Genomic DNA, 20067 nt, shown 5'->3' with positions numbered 1-20067 from the left:
AACCCCTGCATGCCTGGCCCAGCCACTACCACAGTTTATGGCTTTATTGTGTCCCCTTTTATGTCCTCCCCTGTTGGGGTGGGCGGACAACAATTTAGAAAATTCACTGTATATGTCCCTCTGACTGGGACAGAGATTATGCGTGTGTTGACGTGCATGTGTGTGTGTGTGTGTGCATGTATATCCGGATCAATTAGTCAGGGCACAACCCCTAAAAATCAATGTGTCAACATGAACGCCAGCGTGTGTTGAACTCTGCCGGCCTACATCCCTTCACCTCCTCCAGCCACTTTGTGGAATCTTTCTTTTTTTTTTTTTTTTTTTTTCAATGATCACTGATGAAACAAGTTGAGTAACAACTCTACTCTACCTTTTTCATGTGTCCCTCCCTATACCTCCCTCTCTCATTTCCCTCCCTCCCTCTTTTCACTCCTTCCTTTCTTTTCCACATTACCAGGGGGTGGCGTGTGATTGACAGATGGGAACGAATAATAATTTTTTTTTTTCGTAACCTAAGGCCATCTCCTGTGATTGGCTTGCCAGCTGACATCTCCAAACCTCATTCCCCCCGCCTCTCCCCCCCCCCCTTTAATATTGGGCCTGTGGATGAGGCATCCTGAGGGAGAAAAAAGTAGAGAGAGAGAGAAAAAGATATCTACCTTAGGGAAGAACCTCAGAGAGAGGGAGGGAAGGAGAGGACGGGTAGGAGCGTGTGTGCATGTGTGTAAGAGACACTTATTCTCTTAACTACTAGGAGACAGACACACTTTCCTGGCCCGACTCAAAGAAGGGGGGAAAACAGGAGGAAGATTTTTTTTTCAATATCATTTTAATCTTCCCCTCATTCAACAATCAAGCTGCCCTAAAGCTTCTCTTCCTGGAAACTCTTCTTCATTGCCTGCTGGAAGTTCTATGTATTGATCCATTTACCCTCTCACACACTACAAGGCTTACCTCATGGATTTGTATCTGATTGGATATTTGATGTGTGTGTGGTTGTCCAGCTCACGGGTGCTTGGAGGCTATCCCATCTGGTGGTGAGTACAAATCCACAGTTTCAGCATCCGACCCTATAGTCGCATAAAGAGAGAGAGTCTTTTTGGTCAAATGATCATTTCTGAGAGGGCAGAATGTGCACTTTCAGTTGACTGCGTGGAAAAATGTTCTCCGGCCCAGTCCAAAGAATCTTAACCTCAAATACTAGTGTAACGGAAAAGGCTCGCCGTTCTTTTCCCTTCTACACTCAGGTCCATTTATCATATTGGGGTATGTTGTGATGCGAAGAGGATGAATTTTTAGTTTGGGAACCATTAAATGTTTCAAAATGGAGAGCCCTTTTTGAATTTAAGAAAAAAAAATACATCAGTGAGTGGTTGCCATGTTGATATGAACTGTCAACAGCACTGTGAGGACTTCCAAGGCATTTCTACACAACAGTGCAAGTCAGTAAGCTCATTCATTATTACATAAATTGTGGCTCTCGCTCAAGGACAATGATAACTGATGTTGTTCATGAAAACTCAACAAAGCCTCGAAAAAGCCTCCTGTTTCTGATTCATAATCAATTTCTCACTTGAAAAACATCAGTACAATTTTAGGAGTGCTTCAGGGAGGACAACAATCATGACTTATATGACCAGCGTCATTTTGTTTTATTTGCTATTGTGTGTCACTGTTCTACATCCAAGCTGCCGGCCCCCAAACATGCCGTGAACTGAATATGAATTGTTTTGGCTTTTTTTTTTTTTTTTTTTTTTTTTTGGCAGATGTATGACGTGAATTTGAATCTTTGCCACTGACAAAGTTGTACACAATTTTTAAAATATTACAAATTTGCGGTGTGCCATGGGGTATCAGCTGTAATTAAATGAATCTTTTTTTTAAAAAAAACAGTTAGGCATATCATTTTGCTTTTCAATTGCACCACAATTCACCCCCTCCACCACGGATTTGTCAGGAGACAATATGTTTAGGTGCCGCAGGGTTTTATTCTTTGTTAAATTATCCCAGATCGCTTTTGGCACCAGCAACTGAAATTTAGAGGTTTATCTCATTACAAATTCAGCTACATGCAGCTGACCTCATGGCTCCTGGTCTTCTTTTGTAACATAAAGCTTCTATTTTGGAGATATTTGCGTAGGCGTATGACAAAGCTCTTTTGGCTCACAACACAATACTTGTCAGAGCTACTGCACTTTTAGTAGCCCAACTAGCATGTGGTCCCACCATAGTGCTGTCCAAACCGCGAGCATCTTCTGGTTTCATTTACAGAGCAGGCAGCTGCCAAGCACACAGGCCACAGGGCTGAAGTGTTAATGGCAAAGAGGACTTTACACCCACTCCTGGCTTCAGCAAGAACCACCAGACAACAGTGACAAAGAGCCTGGGATTCTCTCTCTGTGAATTACCTGCAGCTGTTCTGTTCAAGGAGCTTACATGACACCGGTATAATGTTCGAACCTTAACAATGCGCACTACCTTTGATTTGGGTAACAAATTTTGAAGTGTATGCTGGGTGAGGGGTTACTGGGAGGGTGGAAAGATGAAAAGCCGAGCCGTAGCTCCAGGTGACTGGGCAGGTGCTGAGGAATGGGTGTCAAACAGCGCTGTCAGTGGCATCACCCCGCGGTGTCAAATACGTCCAAAAGGAGGCAAAATGAGGTGGTGCGTCGAACAAGAGGGTGCCGAGTTTCAAGCAAGGGCCCAGGCAGGCTCCTCTCAGCTTCTGTCTCAGGGGCGATGACTTGGCCATAAATTCTCCAGCCAAGGTGGGACGGGTTGGAGGAAAGAGGAGTTTAGACTGCTTTATGCCTGGCAGCCTTGCTTTTACAAGATGGGGTGTTGAAAACAAAACAGAGCATAAATAGCTCCAGTGATATGCACATATGCATGGATGAAGATGAGGTGTAGTAGAAAGAAAAGGCATAGCAAACTAATGAGGTGGGTTTGAAAAGGCGAGGCTGAGAAGTAAATTGCCTCCTTGAAATGCAAGAATGTTGGGGAAACAGTTGTTTTGTACAAAATGGGCAAAATCAAGCTTTGAGAGGATTCATGACAGCTTAAATCTATGGTGTGACCCCACAAAATCCAGCGTCTCTGTCCAATTATCTGACAACACCATCCCTTCTGTGTGATTTGAAAATGAAAAAATATCTGTTGTTGGACTTGTAGCGGTGTTTTGGTTTCACCTTTTCACCCATGTTTAATAATCAAGCAATGTCGCCGTATGAGGACAGAATATTCTTGTTTCATTAAACACAGAGGTGCCATGGCTGGGATTGTACTGAGGCGTGCAGCCAGCAGCGTGTTTGTGCTCCTTGCATAAACAGCAGTGATTGTAAGTGAATGATGACAGTCACTTTCAGCGAGGAATTACCTCAGCTGAATTTGCTCCATCCGTACCAGCCATCCAGAATCAGCAGAGATTATCAGTTTAACTCTGCCATATCACAGCGCACAGCCACGAGATGTTAAAGTCCAATAGCTGTTATTCTCTTAATCCTCTGTTATCTTCACTACTGTTAAATCTGCATGAGAAAGCAGAGACATTGTACACTTGATGTAAATTTCTTTGGTCCTCATTGTAATTTTAAGTAGTTCCATCTCACTCTGCTTTTCCCAAATAATGTTGCAGTGCTTAGTATTAGTAAAGATGAGCATTGTTCTAGTTATGAAACCAAGAGACTGAGACACAAAGATAAAAGAAAGAGATTGTACATCTATTGTGAAAACAGTTATAGTTTTATGAGAATGGTCAACATGCACTTCACCATCATCATCTTTAATGAGCAATCAATGCAATCCTGATCACCCAGTATTTATTTGAGTTAGCACACCTGACAGGGCTTCGTTTAACTTCCTCTGGGGTGAAACGTGATTGTCAGTCTAATATTCAGTCACTGCTACAAGTTAAATAACTTTGTATCATCAGGACAAATAAACAAATAGTTTGTTAACAGTGCAAAGAATATTTTTCAAAGGAATTGCACATAGAAGTAGTATTCAATAATTAGGCTCTGCATTTTAATTTAATTTAATCTGGAGCACGTATAAGCTTAAATATGGCTTCTTGGCTAAAGTTGTGTTTGCAGTTTGAAGCATCACTTGCCTCAATAATGCCGGTGACATACCTCTGGAAAGCTCTCATGCAAAGCTATCTAGGCTTACCAAACTGCCCCGTCTCTACACAGACCTTTCCAGTTCAACCTGAGCGGCTTAAATGGGGCTCTTGAGTCCATCTCTGGGTCTCAGGAATGTCATTATCTGACTGTGACACCCCCCCCCCCACCTCCAATCTTCAATCCAATCTTCAACCCCAAAACCCCTACCATTGGCAAAGGGATCACTTAAATGATTCTTACTGCGGGAAAATCCTCTGTCTGCCACCTTGTGTGAAAAGATCAAGGATGTTTGGGTATTATTCTCAGCAGCGCAGTGGAGAGTAGAGAAAGGAGCAGGAAAGTCCAGAAGAATGTCATTCATAAGAAACTTTAGGGTTCCATTATGAATGGCTGCTTGCTGCCATAGGGCCAGGGTCAAAGGCAATTTTGGGTTAGGGCCTAAAAGAAATATCTCCACAGAGTATGACATCTACATAGATACATGAAAGGAGTAAATTCCTCCAAAACATGTGTGGCTACGTAATATGTTCTAAAATTACCTTAGCCTCAAGCAGGTGTATTGTCACCGTGAAGGTATTTAGGCCATAATGAGGGAATATTACTAAAGAAGCAGATAGAAAAAAAACCTCCTGGATTTGATTAAAGATCTCGTGACGTGCATCTTTTAGTATGTTTAATACTTCTCTTAAAGAATGTTGCATATCACAGTGACCAAAAGAGCTCCGGGATCGGACTGGATTTGCGCTGACTGTCGGTGGGAGTAAGATGTGCTGATCCAACATGTTACTTCACAAAACATTCTGAGACTGTTTTCAGTGAACAAGCACGTGGGAGGACATTATCCAGACAAACCCAAGCTAGGTGAGAGGTTCAAAGGAGAGTGGTATTTCAAAGCAGCGAAGGCGAGTCCTAATCTTCACCCACCATCAAAGGACATGCAATGTGCTCTTGTAGGAAATGACAAAGTCCCCCCAGTGCACAGCTATTAGCTGCACTAAAACACAGGCCAGGACAGTTCCTCAAAGGGAAAACGGCAGCGGCCAGGGGCAAAGAGATCATTAGGGGACACGTGTGGAGGCACAAACACACAATATTTAAAGTCTTCATTACCTGACTGATCTCACCTGCATGGCTTGTTTTAGAGGTCAATTATGAGCAAAAGGCCATTTGTCTGACACACAGGGTCAGTGACAAAGATGTGCTGATCGCACCTGCACAGCCTACATTCAGTCAGCGCCCTCAGGTCACTGACCAGGTCAAGCAAACAGCTCATAGACGCAGAGCAGAAAGGAAGAGAGGAATATCAGCTAATATCTCTAAATTACAAAGGATCCAGTTTATATATTGTAAAATAAAGGGTGTTACAGATAATGTTGAGTAGAAGGTGTTATTGCAATGACAAAAAGTCACCTGTGACGATTACATTTATACGTCATGTAGCACACATTTACCCTCTTCGTGTTAGGGCTGGTTATCTTTTCAAGATTTTCAATACTGGTGCTGATGTGACGGCTGAGTTCTGGTTCTGGTATCAGATTAGTTTTGGTTGTTTAAAATACATCATTGTACAAAAAAACCTGTTTTATTTTCTAAAATCTAAAAATACTCTTAACACATTTAGCTGAACAAAAACTTTTCCTTGATAAAATCTAATATTGATTTTTTTTTTTTTTGTTAAACTCTAAATCAGAGAATACGTGAACAAGATCTGCCCACATGTGTGATGACAGCTTCAGAAACATTCAGTGTGTTTTAGCCAGCACCAAAAAAGACCTCATGTCTGACACCCAGTCCTACTGAGGGAATCCAGAAGTAAGAGGGAGAGGCAGAAACATGCATGATGTCTGGTGTCATACAGATGGGGACCTGCAGGTTAGAGGCACTAACCAGGGTGGGATGCTACCTGTGAGTGGAATATCTGCAGACTGGCAAGCGTTTTACTCCCCACAATGTAGTTTCACATTCCAGAGGTTTTTTCAAATCAACCAGGCTTGAGAAAGTCAACAGCAATTAGGTTTTTAATTACTTTTAAAGACGCTGTGTGGTGTTTCAAATTTCCACAAAGAAATACCAGACATACAATGTAAGATTCCAGACAATCCATTACGAGTTATGATTTGCATAGGATGCATTTCTGCTGACAATTCAAGCAGCAGTGCCAACAAGCTGCTCCTAATGAGCAGAGGCAGGGAACAATGCGCTGTTTGAGTTTTGCTTCATTCACACAGTCCCTCAAGACTCTCATTCAAACAGGCTCTGTCCTCTCAAGACAACAGCTCAGACTCTGTTGTGTCCACCTACAGACAGGCCAAGACACCGAGCTCCCAGTCTGACATGCATTTGTCAGTGTCTTGTACTCTCCAGTGCACTTCTGTGCAGAGCTACTGCTGCTCTCATTCACTCGCTGACAGGCAGGTTCACAAGTTTACACCCTGTTCAGTTTCCCTCTTCACGTCTCCATACATGTGACTGCAGGGGCTCCTTGTCCCAACTCCGCTCTCTTTGCAACAGTCTGCAGAGAGGGGAAAGGAGGGGAGGTAGACAGAAAGAACAGGTTGGAACATTTTTCAGGGGTCCTGTCATTTTTTATCTGATCAGCCAGGAGCTGTTGGACTACAAATCAAAAGTGTGCCAAAGAAAAAGAGAAGACAACAAAACACAGACAGGAGCTTTGCATTCCAGCCTCCACCAGGAAAAGTCCCATCCTCGGGCAAAGCCGGCAACTTTCCTTGGCCCACTTACTCTCTTTCGAGTGTCTTTATCTCTCTGCTGACTCTGTTGTGGGATTTTAAAAGAAATTCTGATGGCAATGTTTTCAGTGCACGTCTCTCACTGCTCTGCTAGGGCCTCATTTAGCAACACGATGTCCTCCGGGCAAATATGACAAGTTGAGCTGCGGCGTCAACATATAGAGGTAAATTAGAGGTAGATTAGAGTTTAATGCAAACAATATTCTTGCAGTCTGTTACCGCAGAGGACTTTTTTAGGAGCCGGGCTCTCACAGAGGAAGTGACAGAACACACTTGGGGCTCAGCGCTTCAGGCGCAAACCCAGCATAAGCTAACATTAATTTCTTTTTAATGAAATAAGTTAACTTGTTCAGACATGGCTTAGAGCGGCACCCATCGTCAATAAATAGAATGGCAAATACACTGGAATACAATAGCATTTTATCAAACCCGAAGCATCAAATCTGTCTGCAAAGGCTGAATCCTTTCAAATGTACTTATTATTGACTCTTGTCATTTATTGCATTTGTTACGAGAAGATACAAGGAAAAAAAATCCTATTTAATAACTAACTTAAATGTTTTTATTCTGCTCTTTGCTAATAAAATAAAAGAGGTCAAAGATTTGATGAGAGATTCATCAGAGCATCATAGCTGAACGAAGCCTGGTATTTTTTAGAAGCAGGTCTAAAATGAAACCATCAAACTCAGTCCCGAGATGTGGCTCTGCACAGATGAGGTGAGGTTGAATACATCATCAGCACTAAGTCTCCTCTTGCCTGAACAACGTGCCAGCTTGTGAAGATACAGAATGGAAAATGATATCATCATGCATCAGCTGTTTTCAGCGTGTCCTGCAACATGGATGCAAGCCAGCTGACACTGTTACGATGTTTGCACAGAACGGACAACGTACATAAGGCAACGCACCTCTTGCCATCATCTTAGCATGAACCTCGCTGGGAGTAGGAATGTACAAGTAGCAACACAACCATGCAGTCGAGCCCGCCTTCACACATGCATGCAGGTTTCCATGAGCCTTTGAACAGTGCCTAAGGAATAAATGCACACAGGGATGGATTGTGACAGGCTCTCTAATCCCTCTCTTTTCTTCTCTGCTCCACTCTCGTACTTTGGTTGCCACTTTAACAATGCAATTTGTTCTGAACTACAAACTACTAAAAAAATACTTTGAATTAACAATAAAATTAACAACCTGAGTAGAAAACACATTATGATTTGAGCTTCAAGTATTCAAGGTTGATAATTTCATCTTAAACCAGCGGTGTTAAGTAACAAATTACATACTGTGCAGTTTTGAGGTATTTGAACTACCCGTTTTTAACATCAGACTTTTATTCCAATTTCAGCTATTTTACAGCTGAAGTTACTTTGCATGTTCATATGTTGCACGTGCATGTCATAAACTCATAAAATGTGTATTTGCATCGATGAAAGTCGCTCACAAGTGTGTTAGCCAATTATCAACTCAACCAGCTATAATATTAAAATACTGCATGTATCAAAAACAACCACCACTAACAGTATGATATAACACAGCAATGCAGGGAGGCCATTTTGTCATACTGTAGTACAATAAGTACATTTTGCTAATAAAAAAAACAGTTTTTTAAATGCGTTGGTGGGCAAGAGAAACAGATGCAGTGTGGTTAGTGACTGAGTTTGAGCAAATCAAGGCCAAAACAAAACAATGTCTGTTTTACTTTGAAAAACTGACCCTGTTAAACTAAAGCAGCTCTTCTCTGACTACGTGAACAAGAGGGAATTATTACGGGCACAGTGGACGTCCTATACACTGATGTTACATGTTCATCATCAGGAAGCATTGAGCTACTGTTTAGTCAGTTCTGTTTCAGATTTTCTGATGGCTTAAATACATACAAATCAAATTCTGCTGTTTTCAGATTTCCAGATCCCTGAATGATTCTTTCCATTCAGGACAAAAATGAACACAGTTTGCTGCAATAGAGGGGATGATATTATGATATTATCAAAGATGGCAGCCGGAAGAGACATATCACCTCCTGGGTTGTTTTATGCAATTCAAGATAAATACAAATATTGATTATATATGAAAATACACAGTCATAGGAAACCCTATGACCCTATGATGCAAAAATCTGAAGTATTAAAGATATTTAACCCGCTCACCCGACTTTGCGCTGTAGTGTGTGGACCCAGCTGTGGAGGCAGTGTGAGGCAATGTGGAGACCTCATGCTCGGGGGATTCTGCTTGGGGTTTGAGAAACATCATGCTTGTCGGAGGAGCGCTGCGTACGTTCGGGAACCTGCGACCCTGTGACAGACTTTGACAGATTTACCATCCACACTCAAAAATAAGCAGCAACTCCGACGAGATATATTGAAGTCGTGTTTGATCACATGTAAACGTCAGTGTAGTATCTGAGCTTGAGCAGGCACCTGCTCGTAATGAGCTTCTGTTTGATTAATGAGGACAACAAGGCGGAGGCCAACACCCCTGGTCTCAGATACTTGCATGGGGGCCCTGGTCATGAACTTCAAACTGTTTCTGTAGGCCATCAGGCTCAAGGCAGTGAGGTCAGATGTCATGTTCTGCTCAACAGGTTCAGAGGGTCACCTGGTACTTTTTGTGCCTCTGGACATAGGAGGCTGTCACACAAAGAAAGCTCATCTGTGCAGAGACATGTGCTACACATTGACCCCTGTAATACAGACCTCCCACAATAGCAGCTGCAACATATTTCTGATAGTGTGAGAGTCCTCGACTCACCCCTCGACTGAAGCCGAGCTTGCTCAGAGACAAATTAAAAACGGAGAGATGCAACAGAGTAACTCCTGCCTCTTCACTCCTCTAAGCAGGCAGCAGAGATTCTAGTCGAACTTTATTCCACTGGGAGTGGTTAAGTCAAAAGTTTTTGTTGACAGTGTGGTAGTTTTGATTGTGTGAATTTCCACTCTTCAGCAAGGTGTGTGGTGGAATCCCTTTGTTTCCTCTGCTTCATTTCTGTGGTTTCCAGCGGCCCGTCATACTTTCACATCAGCCCAGTCAGATACTGAGAAAACCCCCAACCAAGCCGTAAACCCCCCCAGGCCAGTAGAGGCCCCATACGGACCTGCCCGGGCATGCACCTGCCAAGCCCTGCCGTTCGTTGCTGTTCTGCTGCTTGTCTCGTCCCCTGCAGCAGATTCCCCCGGCATTCTGCCTCTGTGGAGGTCTCTGCGTCTGCTGCTCCCTCACTCGGTTGAGACACGTTGCTTGTGGCTTCCGAGAAGTGATGCAAAGCAGGCAGGATCAGGATGGCACACATGTGGTCTACATGCATGAGTCTGCGTGTGTATCTGTTTGCACGATACGCCTCATAACCCCTCAGGGTTAAGACTCTCATTAGCACCCCGCCAAAAAGATATCCCTTTCATCTCATCTGTCCATACAGATCAAGTGAGGCACATCCTTTGCAAACAAAGACAAATAGGCTGGCAGATCCACAGTCTGTAGTCTAAACATGCTATGTCCACCACAAAGTCCCAATGCGGTTAGCTAATTGATTCCATCAGAAATCCCAAATTCACTGGTTAAGCCAGTGCCTCAGAGTGGTGGGCAAGCAGTTTAGCTGTCCTGAATAGAACCCAAAATGCAGCAGAAGTTGGCACAGTGGTCAAAATACAGAGATGTCTCACATGGGCAGGAGAGATTTTCCTTTGAGTTAACTGACTGATGTTGTTGGGGAGCATGTGCTACCAGGGTCCAAATCCAAACTCTGAGCATCATCCACTCTGGTCCATCCCACTGAGAGATTAATGGGTAGTAACCTTGCTAGCAGACAGTGTAATTAAGGTCCTTAGTCACGCAGTCACCAGACAGAGTGAAGTCAGCAACACTTGAACTCAGTGATGTTGGTGGGATTGGGACTGGCAGATGAGCTAATGTGGCTGCGTTCGCTTGGGTAAACTCAAGACAAGAACATGAATGGAGATTGATGAGCACTATCAAATTACTGACTGTATGGGAACATCAAATTGGGAAAAACAATTTGAGTTGAATATGAAAGGCGAGAGACTTATTTTTCCTCGCGTCTGAAAGTTTTAAACTGTTTATGTAACTGAGATCAGACAGGATTTCATAAGGAAACATGAGATTTGTTTGTCGTGCATCGGTGTCAGTCAAGAAGCTCTTGCCAACAATACAACACAACAAGTGGCTTTCAGCTGATTATCATATATTCCAGGAGACAAGTTGTAAAAGCAAAACAACTCAGTCTCGTGTCTCAGAGTGTAAGCTCCACTGGCAAGCCGCTCTACCTGGGAGCCTGCAGTAACAATGTTCACCTGAGATCAAAAACAGTGTATGGGAGGGGAGAAGGGTGCTGGGAGGTGGGGGCAGGGTTTAGCCATATGCAGAAAGCAAAAGCACACATGAGCTGTGAACCTATCTAAGGGGGGATTTTTTTTTCCCCTGTGACTTCAATGGCTTGACTTTTGTGTTGGGGTGGGGCACTGCGCTGCACTCATCTGTCAGAGTCAGTGGCTGCTATGATTGGGTTGCGCCCTGCGGGGGTCCTGAGGTCATCCCGAGTGGCGCTCTGATCTGATCATCGTCAATTGTTCCCCCATGATCTTCTCATGGCCTCCAGCGCCACGCTGTCCGCCCAGACTGAACTGGCAGCACATCTTCACATCGCTAACCCTGTAAACAACCACATCACACACATCAGACCTGGTCAAGCACGTTTGTGTCTCTTCAGGTGATACACTTCATGTCCAGAGATAAACTAACATGAAATTTGAGTCTGATTTGAACCTGCAGTAGTTTGCATGAGCTTCTGGAAGAAACTGTATCATTTTGCTGGAGCTTGTCATCACAAAAAGCATGTTAAAACACGGGCACGGCAAGCATGTCTTCTCTCTCTTTTATTTCAAGAGAAATAGAAAGCAATTAAAATTAATTACCTGAATGAAACTATAATGGTTTCTGGCATCACAAGCTGATCTTGGCTGTCTTGTTGTGGTGATTAATCCCCGCTTAGGCACATCTGTACGAGCCTTCTGGTGGGGCACATAGTGTCAGATATGCTCTTTTCATTTATCTCCAGCGAGCTCAGCTGTATATGCTGTCATTCTCCAAAAAATCAGCTGCAGAGGAAAACCGCAAATTAATGATGGAACTGCAGAGGCAGGTGTTTTCGTATATTTGAAACGGTGTGAGGGGGCTTTTCCCAAATCAAGCAGACAGGTTCATGTGTGTTATCTGTCAGATCAGCAGATCTGTGTATGCTAACAAGTGGGAACACTTTGAAAAGTCAGTGCTAATAGCTTGTATCCCTGCCCTGAAGTGGGCCTATTAGCCTCCTCCGCTGGTGGAAAAAAAGAGACAAAATAAACAGGAGCTCTTAGTATAAACTACATTAAGCAGATAAGTCAATAAAACACTCAAGTATGAATCAGTCTATTGTCACAGAGCTACTCTTACAGTTAAACCTGAGATTAATGGATACGGAGGCGCCCTCCTCTCTGCCGTACAACAGGTTGCCTTTCACAGAGGCCTCCCTGGCAGGTCACCATCATTGCTTTTGTGTGGTTGAGTTCAGGGGGGGCACAGACTTGTATTGTGGGCAAGCAGTTTCACTTCCCACATCCTATAAAACTGTAAAAGCTCTGGAGCTGTTTGTCAATTGAAATGTTTCTATAATAGTACAGATAGGATTCCAAGATGATCTTAAAAAAAACCCCACCTTTTTCAACAAGAGCTTTTTGTTCATTGAACAAATGAAGTGAAAGTTCTCAAACGTTAAATGTCGTGTAAAGACAAAACTTATTAACTTTCATAACTTGACACTGTGGACACTTTAGTACCAAAACATATTGAGGTTCAATAAAAACCCTAAAAAGCAAAGAATGTAGCCTAAATTCAGCTTAATCTTTATTTGTTAGGTGTTTGATTGCGGTGATAAATCTTTTGGGATATCATGTTGCAGTTCTTTTTATTCCTAGTCCCCTGGAGTGTTTAACACAGATGCGGAGATGGTTTTAAGCGAGCAGACTTTGCTTAACGATGCTCTCCCTCTCCGTGTGTCTCAGGTCCCTTGCCCTCGGGCAGCAGTACTCGTCTCTGGGCTCACAACCCATCCTGTGCGGCTCCATCCCCGGCTTGGTGCCCAAGCAGCTGCGTTTCTGTCGCAACTACATAGAGATCATGCCCAGCGTCGCTGAAGGCGTCAAGCTGGGGATCCAGGAGTGCCAGCACCAGTTCAGGGGCCGCCGATGGAACTGCACCACCATCAAGGACAACCTGGCCATCTTTGGCCCCGTGCTGGATAAAGGTAAAGTATTTACAAATGCTAAAACATTAATCCCATCAATCTTAACTGCAGTATTTTGAAACAATGTACATGTGTGTGTATGTGAGGCTTAGAATATAAAGTCAATGATGATCTAAGTGATCTCTGCCAAACAACACTCGACTGTAAAAAGGAGGTTGTATAGCTGAGGCTATTGCAAGCTGTAACAAAACGTAGCATTTTAAAGTTTCCACCCTGAGGCTCAGCACTGCCTGTTCTCTGGGCCTTTGCTGACAAACGACTAACTAGGGCAATTACAATAATATACACCTTTCCTGGCTGCTGTGAGAAATGAGTGCAGGTACAAGCACTGACACATTATTCAACTTCCATCCATCTTTACCTTTGATATCGCATTTGTCTTCAGAGTCAGTGACTTCTTTTAGGTTTTCCCAACCGTGTTTACACTCTCTTACATGAAAGAGGGTCAGCGCGGTAAATCTATCAACGAAACCTGACAAGCACAGCTGATATACTGGAACCATCCATCAGGCGTTTCACACGTAGAATACTAATTGTAAGATACCTCCACGCTAACTGTGTCCTTCCCACTAAATGGGACAGTGGGAAACAATAGGCACAGGTGTCCAGCGTAGGGCCTCGCAGTCCCCGAACCATAAAGGTAGAAGTTTGTGTTATGAGTGAGGCTGCTGATTGGAAATGAATCACCCTGTATGTCAGAGGGGAAGGAATCTGGGCAGAAATGGGCAGTGTGAGCAGTCCAAGCTCCTCAGTCAAATAAAAGGGAGAAGGGAGGCCAAATGAGATTACAGGCAATAGAAAAGGGCCGGGGGGCTCCGCTCAACCCCTACTGTGCATGAAGACCAGTGCGCGCCTCACACAGTCCAGCTCCCACGGACGCCCCATTCACACGCCCTTTTGACTCTGTCATGAAAACAGGCTGAAAGGGGATCTCTCCCAACCTAGCCCGGGTGTGCACTTTTGGTCTAGGGAAGCAAGGGAAGGAAGGAAGGAAGGAGGGAAGGAGGGAAGAGGAGCACCTCACTTTGGGAGAGATGAATGGAAAAATTGGAGTTAGGGAAGAGAGAGCTACCAACCACCAGCCCCGGCCACCTTAAGCTGCGTGTTGGCCGTGGTGGTGCTGTTGGTGGATGCTTTTGGAGGAAGTGGGGGGTTGAGGTCCTGTGGTGGGTGGTGGTGTATGGGATTTCAGCTCAGGGTGTTGGCAGAGGGGTGGCTGGAGAGAGCAAGGAGGGAGGGGGTTAGGGAGTTTAGGGAATGCCAGCTCCGGGCAGAGCGGAGCTGTGGGGGCGCGAGTCGCTGGGCCCTTTGTGTGGATAATACAGTGTGACACAAGGGAAACAAAGGCGGATTGATGGGCCCAGCAGGTAGCAGGAGCAGCACTAGCCTTGGCTAACAGCCAGAGCTCCAGGGGCCCAGGGCTCACAGGCCCCTGTTGTGGAGGGCCCAGCTAGGCTTGCCAGGGTGAACAGGGATGCTGAACCTGAGGACTGTGTGTCATCCAATTATGCAAGGATTCAGTGGTGATTTAGACCAAAGCTGTATCCTTTTACCAGGACTGAATGGTGAAAATACAGTATTTCTAGACAAACAAGAGTCTAGTTAGTATCTTATTGTTTAGAGTTAATAAGATATATCTGAATAATACCAAACACAGGTAGGACTTCCATCCTTTTCTTATCATTTTTACAACAACAGACCACATCCATCAGACCTTTCACCCTGTGAATTATTAGAAAAATAGAGCTACTGTTTTGGTGATATTCACAAAACAGCACTAGGATTGTCCCCTCTGGCATCGAATCAGCCCTACAGACAAAAATTACACATAAACACAACATAAAAAGGTATTTTTGTTTTGTTCCTTTGCTTGCAGACACATCCAGGGTGGGAACATATGACTAGTCTTCTGTGGCTTGTAAATTGGTCTGATTGGGTCCTGAAAACCTCATTGGCAGTGGAACTGCTGAGGAACTTTTGGCTTTAGTAGCCAGTGTGGTCTGCAAAATACCAGTTTAATTCTCCAGTCGTGTTCATACAAATTTCAAAACTCAAATTACGCAGTCGTGTTTAGCAGAAACTCACTGCTCCTTATAAGTCAAGCCACTGCTTAAAGACACCTCCCTCTACCTCTGTGCGAGTGTGTTTCTCTGTGTCTGTTACAGAGCTGGTGGAGTGTAATGGGTGAGCCACGGTAAGTGTGCTGTGATTGTGAAACAATGGTGTCTGGTTACATAATAAGCTGTTGCCTTCAAAGGAGGCGTAACTCCATCCCTCAGTGTAAAAAAGAAGCAGGCCGACACACTGCTAGGTTTCACCAGAAGGCCTTGGGCCCTGAACGGGGACGGGTAGGGGGGGGTGACAACATTCCTGAAACACTATCCAGATGCAAAGCAGCACACCTCAGGGATGACAGGAGGTCACTGAGATCCCGCTGAGAGTTAGGCCCTCCTGACACAACCACAATGGGCTGATGTCACTGCAGGGACTTTGCTTTAAGGCTCCTTCATGTGTCCGGTAGTACATCGCTGCTGATGATCATATGCTGGGAACCGTGCTTTCATATTTCTATAGGCTTCTTGTTTGTTACAGTGGCAAATACCAGTAACATAAATGTGCCTTCTCAAGATGAAATGCTGTGTTAAAAGGTTACTGCCTGGAGGCAAGCCTTTCAATACCTCTGTCTGGATGTTGGCAGTAGTAAAGATTGCCTTGTCCATGTTTAACACAAGATTGACACACTCTCTCTCCCTCTCTTTTTCCCCTCTGTCTGTCTTCATCTGTCTCTCTCAGCAACCAGAGAGTCAGCGTTTGTCCACGCTATAGCTTCAGCAGGTGTTGCGTTTGCAGTGACGCGCTCCTGTGCCGAGGGCACGTCCACCATGTGCGGCTGTGACTCCCACCACAAGGGACCTCCAGGGGAGGGCTGGAAGTGGGGCGGCTGTAGTGAGGATGCAGAGTTCGGGGTGCTGGTGTCCAGGGAGTTCGCCGATGCCAGAGAGAATCGTCCAGACGCTCGTTCAGCGATGAACCGACACAACAACGAGGCCGGACGCACGGTAAACACACATATGGGGTCAAATGTGGACACATGACCTGCTGGAAAGGTGTCCCATAAGGTTTTGGAACCTGGCTGCAGGGATTTGCTCCCATTCAGCCACAAGAGTGCTCGTTAGGTCAAACACTGGTTACTCAGGGTTTGGCTCACAGTCTGTGTTCCACTAAATCCCAAAAGTGTTGGATGGAGTTAACGTCAGTCCAGTCAAGTTCCTCCACACCAACCTAGAAAAAAAAACATTTCTTCATGAGTCTGGCCTTGTGCACACAGGCATCACAGTGTTGAAACTGAAAAAGGACAAAGCAAAAGGCAAACGTTAAGACTTCCCCTCACTGAAACTGCACAAACACAGAGAGTCCACATACTTTTGGCCAGATAGTGTACGTATTGATTACCACAAGCCTAAACTGATCAGAGAGCAGTGGTTTAACAGCTACAAGGTGTGCTGAGTATCTGTAGGACTGACTGTCTGCATGTTAGGAGCAGGTCCTATTGTGGAGCACAGTTTGTACTGTACTGCAGGATGAAAGAGCTTCACACCGCTGTGATACATCACATTAATTAGACAGCCTGAGCACACATTGTGCTGGGACTCACAGCAGATAGTCTCAGACAGTCTCAGAATCTGAGACGCAGACAAAAAAAAGACAATCATATGACAATCTTGCAAACCGAATTAATTTATCCAGGTAACGTTACTGTTCGGGATCACTGATTGTTCACATGACGGCCAGATTTGGTATTTGACTTGTCCGCACATTTCTGAGTTTCCACCTAAAAATGAGAACTTGACTTTGAATGACTGGTTAATTGCTCATCTAGGCAACACCCTCCCTCCCTCCCGCCTCGCCCCCACACCTCGCCTTTCATGCCTTGCATCCCAATGAAAAATTCCCTGCCAGTCAAATAACCCGAGTGAGTTGAGGGGGAAAAGAAGGAAATCAGCTCAGACTTAAAACATCACTGGCTGCTGTCACCGCTCGGAGAGAACAGGCTCTCCGGCTGCTCGCTGAGGGGCAAATGGAGGGACCACACGGCAACAAGACAGCCCTTTGATCTGAGCACACAGGAGCAGGCGGGGAGACCACAGGAGCTCCGTGAACAGCAGTACTGTCAGGAGTCTCCTCTCCTCTCCACCTGGCCCTCTCACGCTCCATTATTTAGCCCCCAGGGCCTCTGGGGCTTGATGTTGGCATGACAAGCTCACAGTGTGATGTCACTGGTACATCCACCCCTACCTCTGCTCCCACCCCACTCTCCCCTTCCTCACCCAGAGGTGCCCCAGCCACCTGCCTTCCGCCCCAGCTGGGGGAATTCTGCCGCTAAATATAGCTGTTGAATTAAAGCACAACAAAATCAAAACACAAAGGGAAAAAATATGCCCCGCGGCGGCACACTCACAAAGTGAGCAAGTGACTTCAGAGAGAATTAGCAGCAGCACAGAGCCTCTGTACTTCACAGCTGCATGACACTTATATAAATTGCAGCCAGTGGCATATTGTTTTTCTTGGCCTGCTCTGTGAGTCTTTAGTGGTTTTGTTAGTCTGCATTACAGAATTTCCTGTAAATTTCTGACCATAAAATTCCAATAGTTGCTCGGAGATTACTGACTTGACTGCCTCCAAAGCACTGAGTCATCAAATTAGGACCAGCGCATTTTAGTTAATTACACTTTAAAGGAATGCTCTACTCAAAGTCTACCTTTTCAGGATAAATCTCACCACCTGCAGGCTCTGAGAGGTTTGTAGCTTCCCCACACGATGGCAGGTGTACTCAGCCTGAATCCACAAAAGTCAAGCCGGATTCCAGTGGCAACAATCAAAACGTCGGCAGAAACCTCTGGCCATGTCACAGCTCCAGCGCTCTGCCACATGAAGTGTATTTAGGGATTTTATGGTGAAGGAAAAAATGTTCAGAGCGCACTGAACATATGGATCCAGTGCGGAGACGTGGTCTGTGGGTTTAAGGAGTTTTGATACTGACATGACTCTGGATTGCCTGTTGTAATGCTGTAATCTGCCCTGAATCCAAGCTAATGGAGAAAGCTTCAGCTCAAAGCTGAAAAGATCCATTTTGAGTGGATTCTTCAAGGCCTCAGGAAAAAAGGGTTTATGATAGCTTAGCTGATTGAATGCTTGCCAGCTGATTTTTTTTAAAAAACTGATTCTCTTAGGACAAGAAAAGTGCAAATGGTTTGCAGAAAACATTCCCTTGTACGTGTTATTTTACAAACAGGAACAACTAGTGAAGTTTAGAAGTGATTCAGGCTTTCAGCACTCATACAAAGTGATTCTGTGTTCCTCAGACCATCCTCGACCACATGCACCTGCGCTGCAAATGTCACGGCCTGTCAGGGAGCTGTGAGGTGAAGACATGCTGGTGGGCGCAGCCGGACTTCCGCATGCTGGGCGACTACCTGAAGGACAAGTACGACAGCGCCTCAGAGATGGTGGTGGAGAAGCACCGCGAGTCACGAGGTTGGGTGGAGACACTGCGGGTCAAGTACGCCTTCTTCAAGCACCCCACCGAGCGTGACCTGGTCTACTACGAGGGCTCGCCCAACTTCTGCGAGCCCAACCCAGAGACCGGCTCCTTTGGGACGCGTGACCGAGCCTGCAACGTGTCGTCACACGGCATCGAGGGCTGCGACCTGCTGTGCTGCGGCCGCGGCCACAACACCCGAACTGAGAAACGCAAAGAGAAGTGCCACTGCATCTTCCACTGGTGCTGCTACGTCAGCTGTCAGGAGTGCGTGCGCGTCTACGACGTTCACACATGCAAGTGAGAGAAACTGACTGCTGGACTACAAGTGCTGCCCTCCCACCCTTCAGCTCCCCACCGCCTGCATGACTTCCCTGTCTCCCCCCCCCCAACCCCACCCTCCCACCCAGACACAGACCTGCACACTCTGCATCCCACCAGACACACACTCAGGCCCACATGGGTGATGGCACATCAGTGATGGACTCTCCTAAATAAAGCCGCTCTACAATCTGTTTCCCAAACCACTACACACCTTTACCACCTGACCACAGGTGTCCTGTGTGGACCTGACTGGTCGAGTCTGCTCTCGTGGGAGGAAGCTTGAGTTGTGCCACTTTCCCCCCCAAGTTTCCCTTTTCCTGCTGCATCGGGCCACGTCCCCACCGCCCTTAACCTCCCCTTCCTCTCCCCCTTTTGTCTTTATTTATTTCCCCCCCCCCCTACATGCCAACACCATGTTTGTGGCACGTACAGTAACACTTTTGACCTGTGAGATTAATGCAGTAAAAAAACAAAAAAAAACTTTCAGACTCTCTTTGCTTTTTAAATTAAAAAAAAAAAAGCATCTTCTAACTAACACCTCACTTCTCTGGCCGGTCTGGCTGGTTTACCTTTTTGTTTTGTTTTTTATTTTAACTAAACCAACCTCTACACAGTCACTTAGTGCTAAGTGACACTGAACACGTCGGCAGCCCCAGGAAACCATCGCTTTGGAACTACTGAACTGAACTGAAAGCAGCAGGCAGGTGTTTTCAGGTGTTGTTTTTGTGCCACAGTCCTGTCGTTTGTAAACTACTGAGCTGATGAAATCCTCAGTGTTGCTACTCCCTGCTGACTGACTCTACTGCACCAGTCATCCGGGGAGCCTGGAAGATATATGCTACAGCCTGATTTTATAGCCCTGCATTTCTGAAATATTACCATTGGGCTGGGACTGGAGGTATGCAGCATGTGTGTGAACAAGCATGCTCATTCCACTAACACATGTATATGTATGCACTATTCAGCTCCCCAGAAGTCCAGGTGGGAAAGATTGGAGCAAATTCTTCTTCATTGCAAGACGGCTGTTTTTATGAA

General features: G+C 45.2%; 2 protein-coding genes across 2 annotated transcripts in view; one reads left to right on the top strand and one right to left on the bottom strand.

Moving 5' to 3' along the window:
- The first annotated feature begins 957 nt into the window (after positions 1–957).
- On the top strand, positions 958–19012 carry wnt3 (wingless-type MMTV integration site family, member 3). Its single transcript, XM_070851312.1, has 4 exons — positions 958–1037; positions 12928–13169; positions 15963–16228; positions 18533–19012. Exons 1-4 carry the CDS (start codon positions 958–960, stop codon positions 19010–19012), a joined length of 1068 nt encoding a protein of 355 aa, XP_070707413.1.
- Positions 1028–20067, bottom strand: part of LOC139219455 (vesicle-fusing ATPase-like) — a 44429-nt gene continuing 25389 nt past the window's right edge. Inside the window, exon 22 of the mRNA XM_070851311.1 lies at positions 1028–1070. The gene's annotated coding sequence lies outside the window, so the exon portion shown is untranslated. The remainder of the gene's footprint in view (positions 1071–20067) is intronic.

This window comes from Pempheris klunzingeri, chromosome 20, assembly GCF_042242105.1.
Source record: "Pempheris klunzingeri isolate RE-2024b chromosome 20, fPemKlu1.hap1, whole genome shotgun sequence".
Taxonomy (NCBI): domain Eukaryota; kingdom Metazoa; phylum Chordata; class Actinopteri; order Acropomatiformes; family Pempheridae; genus Pempheris; species Pempheris klunzingeri.
This window is presented reverse-complemented; position numbering and strand designations above follow the sequence as displayed.

Bases quoted from the DNA above. Each gene is read 5' to 3' on its own strand.
- wnt3 (XM_070851312.1), top strand. From the start codon at position 958: ATGGATTTGTATCTGATTGGATATTTGATGTGTGTGTGGTTGTCCAGC. The intron at 1,038-12,927 runs GTGAGTACAAAT...CGTGTGTCTCAG, and splicing joins GGAGGCTATCCCATCTGGTG to GTCCCTTGCCCTCGGGCAGC. The intron at 13,170-15,962 runs GTAAAGTATTTA...TGTCTCTCTCAG, and splicing joins TGGCCCCGTGCTGGATAAAG to CAACCAGAGAGTCAGCGTTT.